Consider the following 16,375-nt stretch of genomic DNA (forward strand, 5'->3'; position numbering starts at 1 on the left):
TGGTCAGGATCATGTCAGCTACCTTTATTCATCATAATCATGTTTGAAAACAAGAGAGTGCATCATGTCAGCAAACCCAGTATCATGACAATAGCAGTTGAGAGTGCTTGGCATCTTTCATAACTGAGCCCAGAGTGTGTAAAATTTTAGCTGCACAAATAATTTTTTTTTTTTTTTTTAAACATACAGGGTCAGACTCTGCTATCCTTACTCTATGAAAAAGAAGGCAAGTTTAAGGCATCCTTTGCTGCTATGAAAATGCCAGGTCTTGTCCAGGGAGCTTACATTCAGGTAGATTATGTGAACAACAAGCCAATCTTTATTACTGGCTTATAATATAGGGTGTTAAACAATACTTACCCTTTTTCTGTGTGGACTGATTTCTAGCTTCATCACTGCACATTTGTTTAACGTATTTAAGCGCCTGTGAAAGGAAGAAACACAACATTAAGTATGGGCGTGTGACTTGTGACATTGGCTATGTCAATTAAAAGGCTTTTGTGAAGGCTATCTCCAAACTCTTTTGCATACAGATAGCCACAAGGGGAGCCTCAATTAGCACTTATTGTGCTTAATTATTAAACCACTGCTTGAGCTGACTTTTGTTTTGTGAAAGGTGGGGGTAGAAGAACATGTACCAACCTTCCCCAAATCTGAGGCAAGCATGAACACTCAGAAGACCTTAAGAAAACCACTGCTGGAAGTGACTTTAAATTAAGAATTGCTAAAAGTTATTATTTAACATCAAACATATTACCCTGACATACTGAGAGTCAGGTACAAAGAAAGTGCTTTTCCTTTGAATCTGTGTGTGAGAGATGCAGCCTGCTGTTGCTTTAATTTTTTACCCTATGAGCCAAAACCTCAAAGAGGAAAACTAATTTTCCACACATCAGGTGCCTATTTTGTTCTTGTGCTGTGTAATAGAATTATTTTCACTACAGCCCCAGGACAACTCCACTAATCTGTTCAAAAAAGGAAAGGGAAAAAAAGGCTCAGACTGTGTTCCTCCTCTCATAGCTGTACAGTTTCTTTCATATCTAAGAATGTTGCTCTAAGAAAATAAAATAAAATACCCCCCCTCCGCCCCCACAATTGCTGGGTAACAGTACAGCAGCTATAATTAACCAGGCTCCCAGTGAATGCACTTTTAACTGTTATATTGCATACTTCAAGGTATTATGTGTGCCTGTCTATGCAATGCTCTCACAGACGACTGATCCACTGCCTACATGCAATTCAACGGATACTGCATGAGCCTGCAGTACTTGCCAAGCCACCTGGCCATACTTAGTTGGCAAATAGGGCCAATGATTCACTGGGGCAAAATCATTCACTTTCAACTCCTAGGCTAGGGACATTCAAAGAGCCTGAGCCTGAATTGATACAATCTTTGCAGGTTAGTCTACCCTGCAGAGTGTGAATCAGTTTCCAAGTGGATAGATGTTCCCTTTCTATTCAGGAAATGCAGGTACATGCCTGCAGTGGCTCAAGCCAGCAGCCTGGAGGTGCTAAAGCAGCTCTCCCTTCTGCAGGGAAGCTGAGCTGAGGAGGGGGTCGTGGCCAGGCCCCAGCGCTCCCTCACAGTCTGGAGCAATCCTGGCACACAGGGCTGCCAGGCCCCAGAGGGGGACCCTCCCCCTCCTCCCTCTCCCTCACCACTGCAGGGTCAGGAGTGGGGCCCTGTTCGGTGCTGGGGGAGCCCTTCTCTCTCCTCCTCCCCCTGCCACCATGGGGTGGGGAGCTGGGCGTTGTGAGACGGCCTGGCCCCAGAGGGGGACTCTTCCCCCTGATTCTCCCCCATCACTGTGGGGTGGGGAGGGAGGAGGGAGGGCACTGTGGGATGCTGCCAGTGGTAACGTGTAAGGGGTACACGTGCACCCCCTGACAGCAGCATTCCCCGCTTGGGTGACAGGCAGGGAGGGCAGGCAAGAGCACTGATGCCCCCCTGAAAGTGCCAGCTGGGGAGTGGGGGCGCCAAGAGAAGCTGATCGCACTGACCGGGGGGGGAGGAGGGGGAGGTTTCCCTTGCGGCTGATTGCTCCGGCCCGGAAATGCCAGCAGCACAAAATCGGTCACAGGAAGACCCGCCCCCCCCGGTTGCTGACTGGCTGCTGGGGCAGCTGCTTCCCCAGGGCCCTATGCCGTGTGCCTGCAGTTCCACACTTGCAGAGAGGAAGCCCCATGCTAGACTCAGCAGGGAAGTGGGGGCTGGGCTCCCTCCACACTAAGCAGAGCATGGGGACCTGTGCAGCTGGGAGTCAGGGAGCTGAAGCTGCAGGTGTGGGGAGCAGAGCCCTGGTGATAAGGCAAGCTCTGCTCCCTCCCCCCACGCAGCACTGGTTGGAGCCATGGCTGTGTTGGGCACGAGCATCCTGACCTCCCCACCTGCTGCTGCTGCCAGGCAGTGGGGGCTGCACACCATGGGGGAAGTGTGTGTGGGTCCCTACAAATTTAGAGAACCTCTTCCTTTACCTTTAAAATATTTAAATTCCTAAATCAAACTACAAACCTTTCACAAAAGAACAACCTGAAATCTCATGGATGACATTAGTAACCCAGACCACACTTTACGGTAATGTCTCCTGGTGGAGTACAGGTTACTGCTGGTCTAATTAAGACTTCAGTTTTAAACTCCTTAGCCCTAACCCTCTGCATACAAACCTGCGCTTCAGTTAAGTTTCATATAATAATTTTTTAATACAGTACTGGGGCTTCTGTACAGAAAAAAGCTGCTGCTAAATCTCCATGGCAGGTTTTTATCTACTTCCAGCTTTATTGCATTTAACCACCCAACCACTTTGATCTGGCAGAGAAAACATATATAAAGCCAGCCTGATAAGGGTGTCTTTTATTTCATAAAGATTATATTGTAGCCTCCTATTTAAAATAAAGCCCTGGGACAGCTGTGAGAGATAAGCGTAGAGACTGTTTCCATAGGGACCCCTATAAGAAAAGATAGCAAAAGGCCAACCCACATCTAACAAAAATGAATCTGAATACAAGTCAAGATCAGCTGCTTATGAACTAGATCAATTACAAGAACAACCAGCCATGTAAAAATTCTGTTACAGATCCGACATGTTTTCATGACACAACCAGTTTCCTCTGGAAAAATTGTAGATGCTCTGTAGAGACTGTCTCAGGTTTGGACATTTCATTTAATAACTATCCAATCTACAACAGATTAGATACCAAAACCTTTATGCAAGCGGAACAGTGCCTTACTCTGTGAATAGTCTCACTAAATAACAGTTTATATATCCATGAGCAGAAGAACTGAACAAAGAGAATGTTATTAAAGCTGAAATTGGGCATTCAAAAAAACCCACCAAAAAACAAAAAACAAAAACCCGGATACACTAGAATTAAGGTTGCCTTAATGAAACTCTGTGTATTGTAATGCACATGTAAAAGGGGAAGCTACAGTTTTTAACAGCATGATCATACACTTACACTGCATGTCCACAACACTCCACCTCATTCAATGCACAGGTTAAACAGTGCTCACTTAATTAACAATTGACAGCATTTATTTCTCTCTTCACTCACAATTCTTCTTTTCAACACTGTGCCTTACCCTTGAGCAATGTCATTCCCTAATTAAGTTCAACTACCATCTCTAACAGATCGACATCTCTGGACCTGTCTCCTGTCCAAACTAGTCTTTGGAAATCTTTGTAACATCTTCTCACAGATATCAGCTCAAGATCGAAGTGGCTACAAGAGTTCGTAATCTTCTGTCTTGCATCCCTTTACGTGGATAAATGCGGACAATGTCATTGTCATCCCGTCATTCAGACCTGTAACCAGGTGTCATCTTTGACTCAAAAAGTCCTCACATCAAGGTAATATGTCTTAGATATTATATAAAAACCACAGACTATATATTTCCTATCCACCTATGCATCCAAAGCAGGGACCATCTATGAAAATCAGATTTTACATTACTTGCTGAACACTGCAGAAGATTGTGGCAGATGCAGGCATAGACTTGAATTCTTCTGAGCAGCATTCAGCAGCTTTAAACAGGAAGACAGCTTATTCCCTTCCTGGAACCCCAAGTCCCATTCACTCCATATCTTTCAATATCTGCAGTGAAGGAACCAGAGAACCTATAGACAACTGCCTCCTTCAGCACACATCCCTGAATCAAGTCTGGTGCAGGGTGGAAAATATATTCTGTGATTATTTAATTCAAGATTATATCATAAAATTGAGCCAAATTAGTTGGACCTCGCTTGCCCAGGCAAGCTTATTAAATGTCCTAAAGTTTGCGTACTTACTTTTGTGACCTTAATAATGTCCTTGGTACATAATGTTTGCTACTTTCTTAGTTAAGGAAAAGAAAACGCCCTGAAAAACATAAATCCCTTCTTGTCTCAACATGATGGCACCCCCACGATTCATGAGCAGGGCTAGGACCTGCAAACCCACCACACAAATGTCTGTCATTTCAGCTGCTGGAGTAACTGCTAGGAATAGTGAGTGGTCACCCTCTGTGGATTAGCACCGTAGGGGTCCGAGACAAAAATTGGAATGGACCACCTCTGCCTCCCTCCAGCTGTGCCTCTGCCAGCAGAGGTACAGAGAGACTTGGAAATTGTAGTTTCAGATGCTGGAGAAGCACATGGTCTAGTAGGCACAGTCCATTTACTCATTCTTGCCTCCACCAGCTTGACCACTTGTACTCTATGCCCTCTGAATCAAGGCCCTTCTGCTTTCAGTCCAGTCTTCCTCCCCATCCTACTCCCTGTCTTTGCTCAGCAAGCCGTGGCCTTCCCCTATCTAAACTCTGAATCTAAGTTTCTCTCTCCCTCTGCAGGATTACAGTTCTAGGTGCATATCTCCGCTCAATCTCCTTGTCTCAAAACACTACAGCTCCTTCCCTCAATTCCACATATGTAGATCCTGTTTTTATCTCCTCCTCATTCTAATCAGGCAGCTTTCTCCTCCTTGTCATTTTGGCACAGATGTGTGGAAGGGGGGTGGCACTATAGGCTCATTACAGATGTTAAAAAACCCCCAAAACCCAGTCTTTACTGGAAGAAGCAGTGCATTAGCTCTACCCGGCTCCCCAGCACCTGTATAGATCGGGCACTTCAGCAGGGCTTTTTTGGCATTTTTATCTAATAGCTGATTCAATCAGCTATTAGATAAAAGCACCAAAAAAGTCCCACTGCAGCGCCTGATCTATACAGATGTTGGGCAAGCCAGGTCCAACTAATATGATGTTTCTTTTGGACATGTGCTGGGCCCAGCATGGGAGTGCCTGAGTTTAAAGAAAAGCACTTTTTAAAAAAAACTTCTGTAAGCAGCCACAACGTAGAGTGAGTTGTCTTGCCTTCAGTTTTGGTATGCAACTCCAGCTTGGCCTGTAACAGTCAAAAGTTCCAAGTGTAGGGAAAGTCCTGCCCAACTCCAGGCTGTCTGCTTGGAGTTTTACCTGTGAAGCTTTAGCAAGTCTCTACTGCAAAATGTGATTACTCTCCCTGGCTTTAAAATTTGGCCAGACACAGAAAGAAAAAAAAAAAGCGTTGACAACCTAGTGCATTAGATATGCCTTCTTTAAAATAAAAATCTTATTCTGAATAATGCTACAATTTAATTTCAGATTTAATTTTAAAATCTAGGCTGAGATTTTAGAAGCTACCCAAGGGAACTGAAAGCCGAACCCTTTGATAGGTCCTTGCTATTAGGGCAAACTCTGCTGCCAGTTATACCTGTGAATGGTGTAAATGAGGGCAAAATAGGGACCACTCTTCTATATTAAGTTAGTGGTTCCTGGCCATTAATATTGCATGTGTAACAGGATTTTTGTGCGTGATGCCCATATCTCAATGATGAATCTCTGCCAGCTTCGAAGGTGTATTTATTACCTGTCTGCCATTTACTGGGTCATGTTTCAGCTTGCAATGGAGGCAGGCTCACTCCAAACCAAAATCTCATAAGAGCAGAAAACTCTACTTAAGCTGATATGCTATAGTCAACTAGGCTAAAAGATTAAGTAACCAATCCATCTCTCTTGTCCAGCTACGCCTATGGCAAACCTTGGATCAGGAGCTGCATATAGCTCCTAGGCTGTTTAAAATGCAGGTCATGAAGAAAAGCTGTTAAATACTACAAAGAGAACATTTTTATTTATTTTCTATGTTTGGTTTTCTTTAGTTCATGCTTATTAAGTAGTCACTTAGGGCATTTTTACATGTGCCCTGGAATGCAGTGCCAGGAGCTTTAATTAGCAAGCCATACTAATTAAAAGCACCTGCACGTCATGTGCATCAGTATCCCCATGCTGAAAAAATGGTGGCGGGGTGCTTTGAACTAAACCTCATTGAACCTGTTTTATTTCAGAGTGCCCTGCTGCCATTTTTTCAGCACAGGGACACTGATATACGACACAAAAACCTGCTGGAGCACATCAATTTCTGTGCTCTGACACACTGGATTTCCAGACCATTGAACCAGGCTCCCCATACATCTATAGGAGCCCTTAATGACAAAACTTTTATTTGTGCTGCGGTGCTATGCACAGATCACTGATGCTGATGCATGTGCATCTCAGAAGTTTTGTGCCCTGCAGATACTAGCTGTGTAAAGCTATTTTCTAGCTGGCTAGAAGAGTGATTCCCAAAGGGTGTGCCATGGTGGTAGCAGTGTGCTGTGAAAAATGGGCTGGATGGGGTCCTGGCTGGGCCAACTCAGCAAAGTGAGATGGGGCCTGTGGACTGGATCCTTGGACCAATGAGTGGTATGTCACCAATTTTAGATTTGGAAATAAAGTGTGCCCCAGGTATCAAAAGATTGGGAAACACTGAGATGGAAGTGTTAGGATGTTTGGCCTCTTCTGCCTGAGTGTAGTGGTTGCTCAGAAATGCATAAAATGTGGTAGTCTGTTATGAAATTTGTACCTCATTGAGAACAGTCTTTTAGATTACTGCGCTTCATGACCTAGTTTCATCTGAACATTATGCAGTCAGTATCCCCAGTAATTAACAGGCTAATCACATTTCCACAACTGGTTTGCCATGACATTTCACTGTTTTTCTTGCATTATAGATCAATGTTTATTAGATTGTGCATGCATTTTCTAGGCAAGATTTCTGAAATGCTGCAGATGTTTTAAAACAAAATCAATCAAGCATTCTGATCAGTTTTCAATTTCATGTCTTTTGTCTCTAAATTGCAACATGTTGAAAAAAGGCAAACAGGGTTGCAGTAGAGCACTAATTGACATGGAAAAGTATATTCTTATCAGAGGGCAAGAAAATCACACTGAGTTCTCATTACTTTGTTACCACCAAATGCATCAGGGTGTTAAGAGAGAACTCTGCTGAAAATGCAAAAGAATTCCCAACTAGCAAGATTTCAGCCGAGACTTAGTGACAGGAACTGTGAGCCCTTTCCAAAATAATCATTATAAAGTGTAAAGAGTATCTGTAACATGAGTCAAAATAAACAAAAGAAACAGGAAGAAACAGCAAAACTCATTTATTCTAAATGGTATTACATAGGGGTAGTTTAGCTAAATTTACTTAATTAGCTTTTAAAAATTTAACCAAGAGAATGCAAAGAGATCCAAAAGCAAGAAATAATTTAGTGATCCTTTGATATGGAGCAACAGGATCTCAGGCTAAATTTGGGTCTCAGAGTTGGCCCCTGGAGTTGTTCTGATTTCATTTTGAGGTGAGAGCTGAAAATATCCTCAAAAGTTTAAAATTAAAATCAAAATGTTCTTCATTAGTACAATACTGCCTGATTAACTACAAGGACTTCAAAACAGCACATTAGAGTCTTGGTCCTTATATAACGGAATACCCTGCAAATTGCTTTGTATGTTCCAACTTGACCCTAAAACGATTAGGCTATTTAACAATAGCCAGACATCTAGAACCCTTACTACTTTCACAAGAACTCTACACCTTCTTGACTGACTTACTTTGATCATAAGACTGTGTGGTCAGATTCCATTCCCAAAAGACATGCAAATTTTCCTCAACGCTGATGACAGTGTAAAAGTAGTATTTTACTTTAGGGGTCACATTAAAAGTGAATACCATAACATAATATAGGAAATATTTTTGCCTTCATTCAGTAACAGACACTCGGCCACGTTCCTGAATTAAAAATCTAAGTTAAAGTAATACTAAGGCAGGAGGGTAATGAAGCCAAAATATACTGGCTTGACTATATTTGGTTAAATCCTGGCAAGGAAAGACTACACTTCTGGGAACCCAACATTTTTGCTGTGCATTCTGTTTAATAACTACAGATTCCAGAGCATAGAAATGGGCAATCAGATGCATCAAGTTTTACTTTGTGTCTTGAGTGCAATACAGGATCATGAACATGGTGCATTCATTAATATGATTTATTTTTATACCCAGGGATAAAATATGATAATATGAAAGGATTTTCTCTTTCCTTTTTTGTACTTCAACTTTAAAACCTTCACTGGCCCATGAGCGATACTATCGGGCAAACACCACCCTTTGCTGTCAACCTCAATTTTCATTTTTACTGGTTGGCAGCAATGTTAAAAGGTACAGTGGACAGCATATATCCTGCAAACTACAGATTAGAGACCATTGGTTTAGAAAGTTCTGGACTACCTAATATTCTGTGATTACCCTCTGCTTTTCTCATCAAAATTCATCAGTGGTATAATAAGAACTGCTACAAAATTACAAACTTCTTCAGGATATGGTTTTAATTCTCTGAAGGCTGCTGACATTGCACATATGGAATCATAGGAGCTGTTATTTGGATAGTAATGTGGAACCTCCTCAGTGAAGGGAAAGGTAAAAAAAAAATTGGATTTACTCATATCTAGCTAAAAGATATGAAAGATAAAGTGGGGAGGGTTAAGGTTTGTTTGGTGGAGGTCCTTGCCAGGTTGGGGAATCTTACATTGGAGGATGGAACTGTATTCAGTGTAGCAGCACAGAGAACACCCTATTTTACAACAGGGAAACCTTAATGCTTCATTCATATTGATGATTAGTTACTGGCATGAGCTATCCCACTGATGTCAAAAATATTACTTGTGTAGTAACTGTAAGAGAGTAACTACTTGGCTTGGCTAACTAAGTTCAAAGAAAATAATTTCTGTGAAGGAACCCAGGCTGCAGCTCTGTTAAAATAGTTTTAGTCAGTGTGGTTCTGATTCTACTATGTCTTAATAATTCCTGAAGAAGTAGCAAAAGTAAACAGAACAAGCAAAATTCATATGGCCACAGAGATGGTCTACTAGTAGTTCTTGTGAAGTTTTTGTTACCGTTCCCAAACATGTTTTAGTTGATTTTATAAACATAAATATCTACTGCCCAAGCTAGATAATAAAAAAGTGTCAAATGAATGGTTAACTAACACAATTCAGATGAGGTTGCTCATAGCTCCATGTTAAAGTACTCTATTTTGAAACATAAACTATTTTTTCACCTACCTGCATAAGGCCTCAATAGCATCTCTATCGAGAAAGTCATGCTCTCGCTTGACTAAAGTGATGTCAATGGGGAACAGGAGATCTGTAGGAATTGAGACAGATGAGCAATCAAAAATGTTATCATCAAAGGTAAATCATTTCAAAACAATCAGCTTTCTAGCTCACTTCAATGCAAGCAACCATCTCCTCCAAGATAAACTGCGCATCTTGCAAATCTCAAATGTCTTGAAAGATGCTTGCTTCTCAAGCAGAAACTTTTGACATGTAACTTTGATAACTGATAAAGTTCATGTGTCATGGAAAGAAAAATCTGAGCGAGGCAAAGATGAAACAACATGAGAGAGAGTGTGTGCACGTGCATACAAGCTGAATGCAAGCCACGTGCTTGACAGAAGCTGAGCCTGATTCAGTTAGTCTCTTTTAAAACAAATGTTAGTGCTTTGATGGAGCTTATGCATCTCGCATCAAAGCAAAAGGTCAGCAAAACCAAAATCTTTGGAAACCATGAAAAACAAAATCCCTTTGGCTGTTAATCAAGCTATTTAGCACTCTGACACTTGTACATTAGCGATATGAACTAAAATGAAAAAAAAGACTAGTTGCTGGGAGCCTTATGCTGTCTCCATTCCCGAAAAGATTATTTAGATAAATACTCAGGGAGAGCAAGTAGGAGGAACCAATCTTGGCTGAGTTCTGATAATTTACTACAGCTCTGAAATGGCAGCCAAATTCATATTATTTACTGTCCTCAACAGATTCCTGAATGTCACATAGGTCCTGATCCTGCATTCCTTGCTCAGCTCAAACTTGGTGCCGAAGATCCTGGGAGTTTGGGATGTATAAACAATACAGAAGGCTCTGAATTTACTGTAGGAACAGCACAGGTCCTTTTTTTTCTGGCCATGGAGTATTTGTGTAATAAGGAACAGCAATTCACTGTAAAGATTTTAAATCTCTAAAGATAAGGAAAGAGGGAATTAAAAGTGCTACAATCAACAGGACCAATCGAATACTGCTAACTGCAGACCAAGCAGATTATATTACCTTTTATCTATCACATTAATTACTCACTTCACTTCTGCTTCAGGAACAAAACACAGCTAATACCATTTTATGAGAACTGCAAGCAATACTGGCTTTTCTGCAGAAAAATCCAAGTAATTCCCAAAAGCCAAGGGTGTGATCTAAATTCCACTGAAATCAATGGTGCTGCTAATGGGGACTAAGTTGGAACCATAATATATGTGATGTCCCATAACAGTTATGGTGTCTTCCGTAGTTTTAGCCACATTCAGGATGATCATAGGGCCAAAATAAATGCACAGAATATTAGAAAATTCTGCTGGTGTGTTCATCAGTAGCTCCATCTCCCCTGAGAGGGAATCTCTTTAGACCGTCCACTTGAAAAAAGCCTACTTCAGACTATTTAACACTTCATGAGGTGACTCGGCAGTAGTGCATGGTATAAAGGATTCTTATCTCAGTGATATCAACAGAGCCACTGGCAGAGCAACTTAAAAAGGACAGCAATATATTGGTTTAATATAGGACAGCTATTTTTTTCAGCGGATTAGACAAAATTGTGCTTTCGCTTGGGCAGTCCTATTGAAGTCAAATAGGACTCAGAAGCTTCAGAAAACCTTATTTTCTCTGTAGGGAAAACAACTGCAAACAGACTCTGAAAATCACAAGCAAGGATTTTTTTCTGAGTGCAGACAATTTCCTAGAGATTTTATGCATCAGTAAAGCATAAAGCCCCAAAGCACTCAAGTGCCTAAGAATCAACACTTTTCCAAGTGTACAACTGCGCCCATGGGATTTTGACAACAAATGGTACTATGGTCCCCAATCCACCTCCCCCTTCCCCAAGAAAGTGTGTTCTTGGCTCAGTTGTCAGTACTGAGTAAGAGACATAATAAAAGGAAATTTAATTTCTAAACAGGCACACAAAAGAATTGCCAAGTGCTGCCTTTGCAAGAGCTATTATCTTCTCACATTGCCAATGCAGCTGCAAATTAAAGCCCAAGTAGATCATTTTTCAAGGTTATGCATAGCACTGGCTGCAATCTCCAACAATTATTCACTGTAAATAATGGACTGCCTATGTGCAGCATTAAAACTAACAGCTGGGGTTTTTGTTTTATGAAGAGGAAATCGTAGGTATGACAGCACTTCATAACTTCACTATAATGCAAGTCACTTTTATGAACCAAAAAACCCAAACAACACAAAGGACATTACTGCATCACTGTTTAAAAAACAAGACTTTTGTCTATTCATCAAAATCAGCCTCATTAGATTAAAAATATGAGGACAAATCGGCAATGAAATCAACAGAGTTTTGCTGGAATATGGACTTTGTAAAAACTGAAACACAGAATAATCTCTCTCACTAAAACACTGACATTGGGAACCTTGGGCATTAAAGGCCTCCTATGCTAGGAGTTCTCTTCAAATTACTTCATATGTGTGTGGAAGACTGAGGCATTCTCACTCTCAGACCTGCACAATGAGTACAGGTTTAAGTCTGCCTCAATCCTGGGAAGCAAGGGCTATCCACATGTGCACAGGTCCTTGCTCACTGACACAGGGGTTCCCTATACCTCCTCTGCTTCCTGTGGCTCCACTAGAAAGCCTCTCCTAAAGAAGTGGGCAGAGGAACTGCACTGGCAGTGGTAGGCTGGGCCCTGGTGCAACCTCCATAGAGGTGGGTAATAGAAGTTGATGGATCTACAGTCATACTTGGCTCTTAAAAGCTTCCCACCCATGAAGGGCAGGCATAGAAACATCTCCTGGTCTTGAGTGTATCTTCTGTGAAACACAAGAAATGTTGCTGACATATGAAAATGCAATTTATCTTCTAAGTGATGCTTAATTTGTCTAGGATCATTCACTAGTCCTCACAGTATCCTTTGAGACAGGATTGACATGTGTCACTAAACCAGAGACAATGGACATGTCACTAAACCAACATCAGATCTAGGACAAGGAATCAGTGTTTCCGGTTCTCGGTCTGCTGCCAGTTTGCTAATTCCTAACTGCATTAGAGAAAATTGTATACCTTCCTATAACTTTTTTTGGCATATGGATGCTATGAGATGACAAATAGGAATGTTATTAACATAAAGCTGAAGCCTTGAAAAAAACTGGGAGCTCCTGCACTGCCCCAAGAGTTATGATTGGCAACAATTTAAAAATCACCATGGTATTTGAGCATCTTTGTAGGTTTGGGTGTACATTAATCAACTTGTATGTATGCATGCATATGTAATGGGTCATAGAAACCATCCAGACCCTAAAAATTGTGAAAACATTTCATCATGCTGGAGTTCAAAGGTTAATATTGCTTCTGAGAAATGCTTGTACTGCCTAAATAATAAAACTCAGGTAAATAAATAAGCAAATCAATCATTCAGTCATTCAATGGCAGAAAAGTTAGCTTCTGCAAATGTGCCACGTACCTTCATAAAGCTGAGCATACTGTGGGAATCCTGCTGCCCGCAGCCAATCACACGCTTCCTTGGCCTCTATTTCTGTAAGAGAAGAGAAGCAAAGCACCCTCCGATCAGTGAGTTGCAAAGAAAAAGGTTCTTTTGTACCTTTTCTTCCATTCTGGTTACAAAACAGGCATGCAAATATGCAGCAATATACCTGATGAACAGGGATCAGGGTTTCTGTTTCCCATGGAAAAACAACCCCCCCCACACCCCCCCTGTGGATTTTCCCTTTTACCTCAGAAAAGGGCGGATGTTTCATTTTAACAGAAAAATATGCAGATTTTGCTCTTCTGCAAAGAGCTATCTGTAGGCTGGCAGAGTTTCAGCCTGCAAGGGGCTAGGCGGAGTGGGAAGGGGGCGGTCAGGCAGGGTGCATGTATATGCACATGGCCACCAGGCAGCCTGGAGAGCAGCTCCTCCAGGTAAGTGAGAAGGGGGGGAAACTGAAGTCCCCATAGGGAGGGAGGGAGTTGGGCAGGGCAGGGCAGGGCTGGGGCCACCATCCTGCTAGGCAGTGCATGGGGCTTGGGGCCACTGCAGGGCCCCAGAGAGGAGCAGGACGGGGATGTGTGTGGCTTGTCTGGGAGGTGGGGCTGGCTCCCTAATGCTACATGTGCTCCTGAGGAGACGTGGGGGGAATGTGCCCCCCAGATCTGTGTGGGCCGGGTGCTGGCTGCCTGCTGAGGGCTTGGGCTCTGCACTCTGCTGCCTTCCCCCAGGGTCTCGACAGCCCGGCAGGTGGGATCCAGTGCAGGGTGGAGCAGGCCGGGCAGGGAAGCTCGTTGCAGCTGCTGAGAGCCCTGCCCTGCCCTGGCAAAGTGCCCCCTGCCCACCCTGAAGCAGCGAGGGGCACAACTCCGTGCCGGTGCCCCCACTTCTCCAAGGTGGGCAGCGGGCACGTTGCCAGCACAGTGGCTGCAATGAGCTTCCCCACCCGGCCCCACTCTGCCCTGCCACGTTGGGTCCTGTCTGCCAGGCTGAGGCCCTGGGGAGGGCAGCAAGGCAGGGAGCCTAAACCCCCAGTGGCCAGCCCAACCCAGCCCTGTGCCCTCCAGATCTGGAGGGCACGTGTCCCTGGGAGTGTGTGCAGAGGTGGGGTGCCAGCCCCTCTCTCCTGCCTGAGCCCACAACAGGCAGCCCACCACGGGCTCTGCTCCGGCCTTGCTGCCCGTGGGGGAGGGAGAGCCAGGCTCCACACTCGGGCCGCAGCAGCAATCACCTGCTGTGGGTGGCCGCCAGGGTCTATGCAGTGCTGTGGAGGGCATAGGGCTGTGGACCTGGGTGCCTGGCCCTGTAGCCCTGGTAGCTGGTGGCCCCCTCCAGCAGGGCTGTGGGGGCACGGGGATGTGGGTAGGGAGTGAGGGGCACCAGCAGTGCCCAGGGGGCTGTGGGTGGGCAGTAAGAGGCCTGAACCTGCATCCTGGTGAGCTAAGGGGGTAAGGGGAGCTCTGTTTTTCCATGATAAAAAACCCAAAATCAAATACCAAAATTTATAGGTACTTAGAATTTATTTTACTGCAATGATTGAGGCAGTGGTAGACTTCCAATTTGCTTTAAAACAGTATATAAATCAATAAAACATTGTGCTCAATTGATACATACAGTGCTGTTTTATTTTAATCATGGATTTTGGGGTTTTTAAATCAGAGAATTTGTGATTTTTTTTTAATCAGGGAAAACCAGAAGCCCTGCTGATGAAATAGCAAGCTCTTATTTTCTAGGTTTTGTTGTTTCAAGTTTGATTTGTTTTTTCTTTTGTGACCCATACATTATTGATACTGGAACTTCAGTAATGCTCATCTCAGTTACAAAATGCTCAGTGTTACAATATTATAAATGTACATGACAGCTGCTGCTATAATAGACTAGTCTACCCGGAGAAACTGGTGCTGCAATTGAAGCAAACAGTATTCTTTCAATAAATCATGTAATCTCTTGGCACAACTGTTTTCTCTTGACAGAGCTACCTAATAAAGCTTGTAATACCCTGTGCTTTAACATGTAGATAGTACTGATAGACACCAAGGCTATGAACAACTGAAACATTGTGTTACAGCTCACTCAAGCATGTATTTACTACCTAGTCAGAAGCAAGCAGCACTGGAGGTCCACAGGGCACCTACAAATTACGTGGCTTACGTATGCAGTATTTTCTCCAAATAATTTTTGCTTACCCACCACTGGCAAAATTAAAGAATTCCCAATCATGCACACGGCACTTGGGAGAAAAGAAATGTATCCATTGATTACACACCATTTTCTTGGAAATATAATATTATCTAATTAGTTTGTGTTTTTACGCTATAAGAAATGCAGAAATTGATATTTCATTAGGTCACAAACCAAAACATAATGATTATTAAGTGCAGCTCTAGAAGAGCAGTTATGGTGTAAACCAAAACTGTATTGAGCTAGATTTTAATTTCAATGGGCAGCAGCTATATTATATATCACTTTGAGAAGAAAATAAAGTTGTGAAAATAGTTAAGCATTCTGCTTATATTTGATCTAGAAGTAATAGTTTGTTCCAAAAACTAAAGAGATAGTATTGATAGCACACATATATGTTCATAACAAACTGTTGCAGCTTCCTGGCAAAACAGCCAAAGAAGCAGAAACCAAATCTGGTTATTCACATTAAACAAACTTAAAATGTAGCATAGTGGCCATTTATTGTGGCATTTTTTCTTGTCATTGGTCCATTTTTACCAAGGGATTCACCTCATACTGATTAAATTAGGCAAGTGGAAAAAAAACGTTAAAAGTCACTTGCTTTGATGTTGAAGATAACATACAAAGATAAGTTATTTGCCTTTTTAAAGCTCTGCTTGTGAGTATTGCAGATCCAGGGACATAAAGAACAGTATTGCCCTTGCTTTAGCTTTTAATAATGCTAGTTAATACAGAAGTAAGAATTAGAAGCTTACTTACAAAAGGAAAATAACTTTCTTATTCCTGCAGTTGTGCAGTGCTCAACAGCTCTGTTAATACATATAATGTGCTAGCTCTTTAACTTTTTACTTGATCAAACAGGTGGTGAGCAGATCAGAAATTCTTAATGTTTATCCAGCCTCAACTACATTCAGTGTTCTTGATGGACCAGAACAAAAAGGCTTAATTAAATACAACCAATTAGACAATGTTGCCACCTACTTTGAACCTGTACCATTCCCATTTATTTCACTGAGCACATGCCTTAAGTTTAATACAAAATACTGCATATAGGACTGCTACCAGTGGATTTAAAACAATGCCACATTTAATAGGGTATATCTTGTAACTGTGGCACACTTTATAGACAACATCGCCACAAACACATGCACACCACAAACTCAAATGTCATGGTACCCAAAATGCCAAATGATTTCATATATGATGAGCTTCCAGAGTTACTGCAGGGTTAAAAAAAAAAAAAAAAAAAGTTTTTTTTTTG

At 42.3% G+C, this 16,375-nt stretch overlaps 1 protein-coding gene across 5 annotated transcripts in view; it reads right to left on the reverse strand.

The window, feature by feature from the left end:
* The window catches only part of DLC1 (DLC1 Rho GTPase activating protein), a 568,238-nt gene that overhangs the window by 31,997 nt on the left and 519,866 nt on the right, over positions 1-16,375 (reverse strand). For all 5 annotated transcript variants that reach the window (XM_019526003.1, XM_019526002.1, XM_019526005.1 and 2 more), the window contains 3 exons: positions 12,907-12,978; positions 9,446-9,527; positions 361-424 (listed from right to left, as the gene is read on the reverse strand). In XM_019526003.1, the coding sequence (XP_019381548.1) occupies positions 361-424; positions 9,446-9,527; positions 12,907-12,978 (218 nt within the window). The remainder of the gene's footprint in view (positions 1-360; positions 425-9,445; positions 9,528-12,906; positions 12,979-16,375) is intronic.

The sequence above is a fragment of the Gavialis gangeticus genome, unplaced genomic scaffold (assembly GCF_001723915.1).
Source record: "Gavialis gangeticus isolate Ggan-Ray unplaced genomic scaffold, GavGan_comp1, whole genome shotgun sequence".
NCBI lineage: Eukaryota > Metazoa > Chordata > Crocodylia > Gavialidae > Gavialis > Gavialis gangeticus.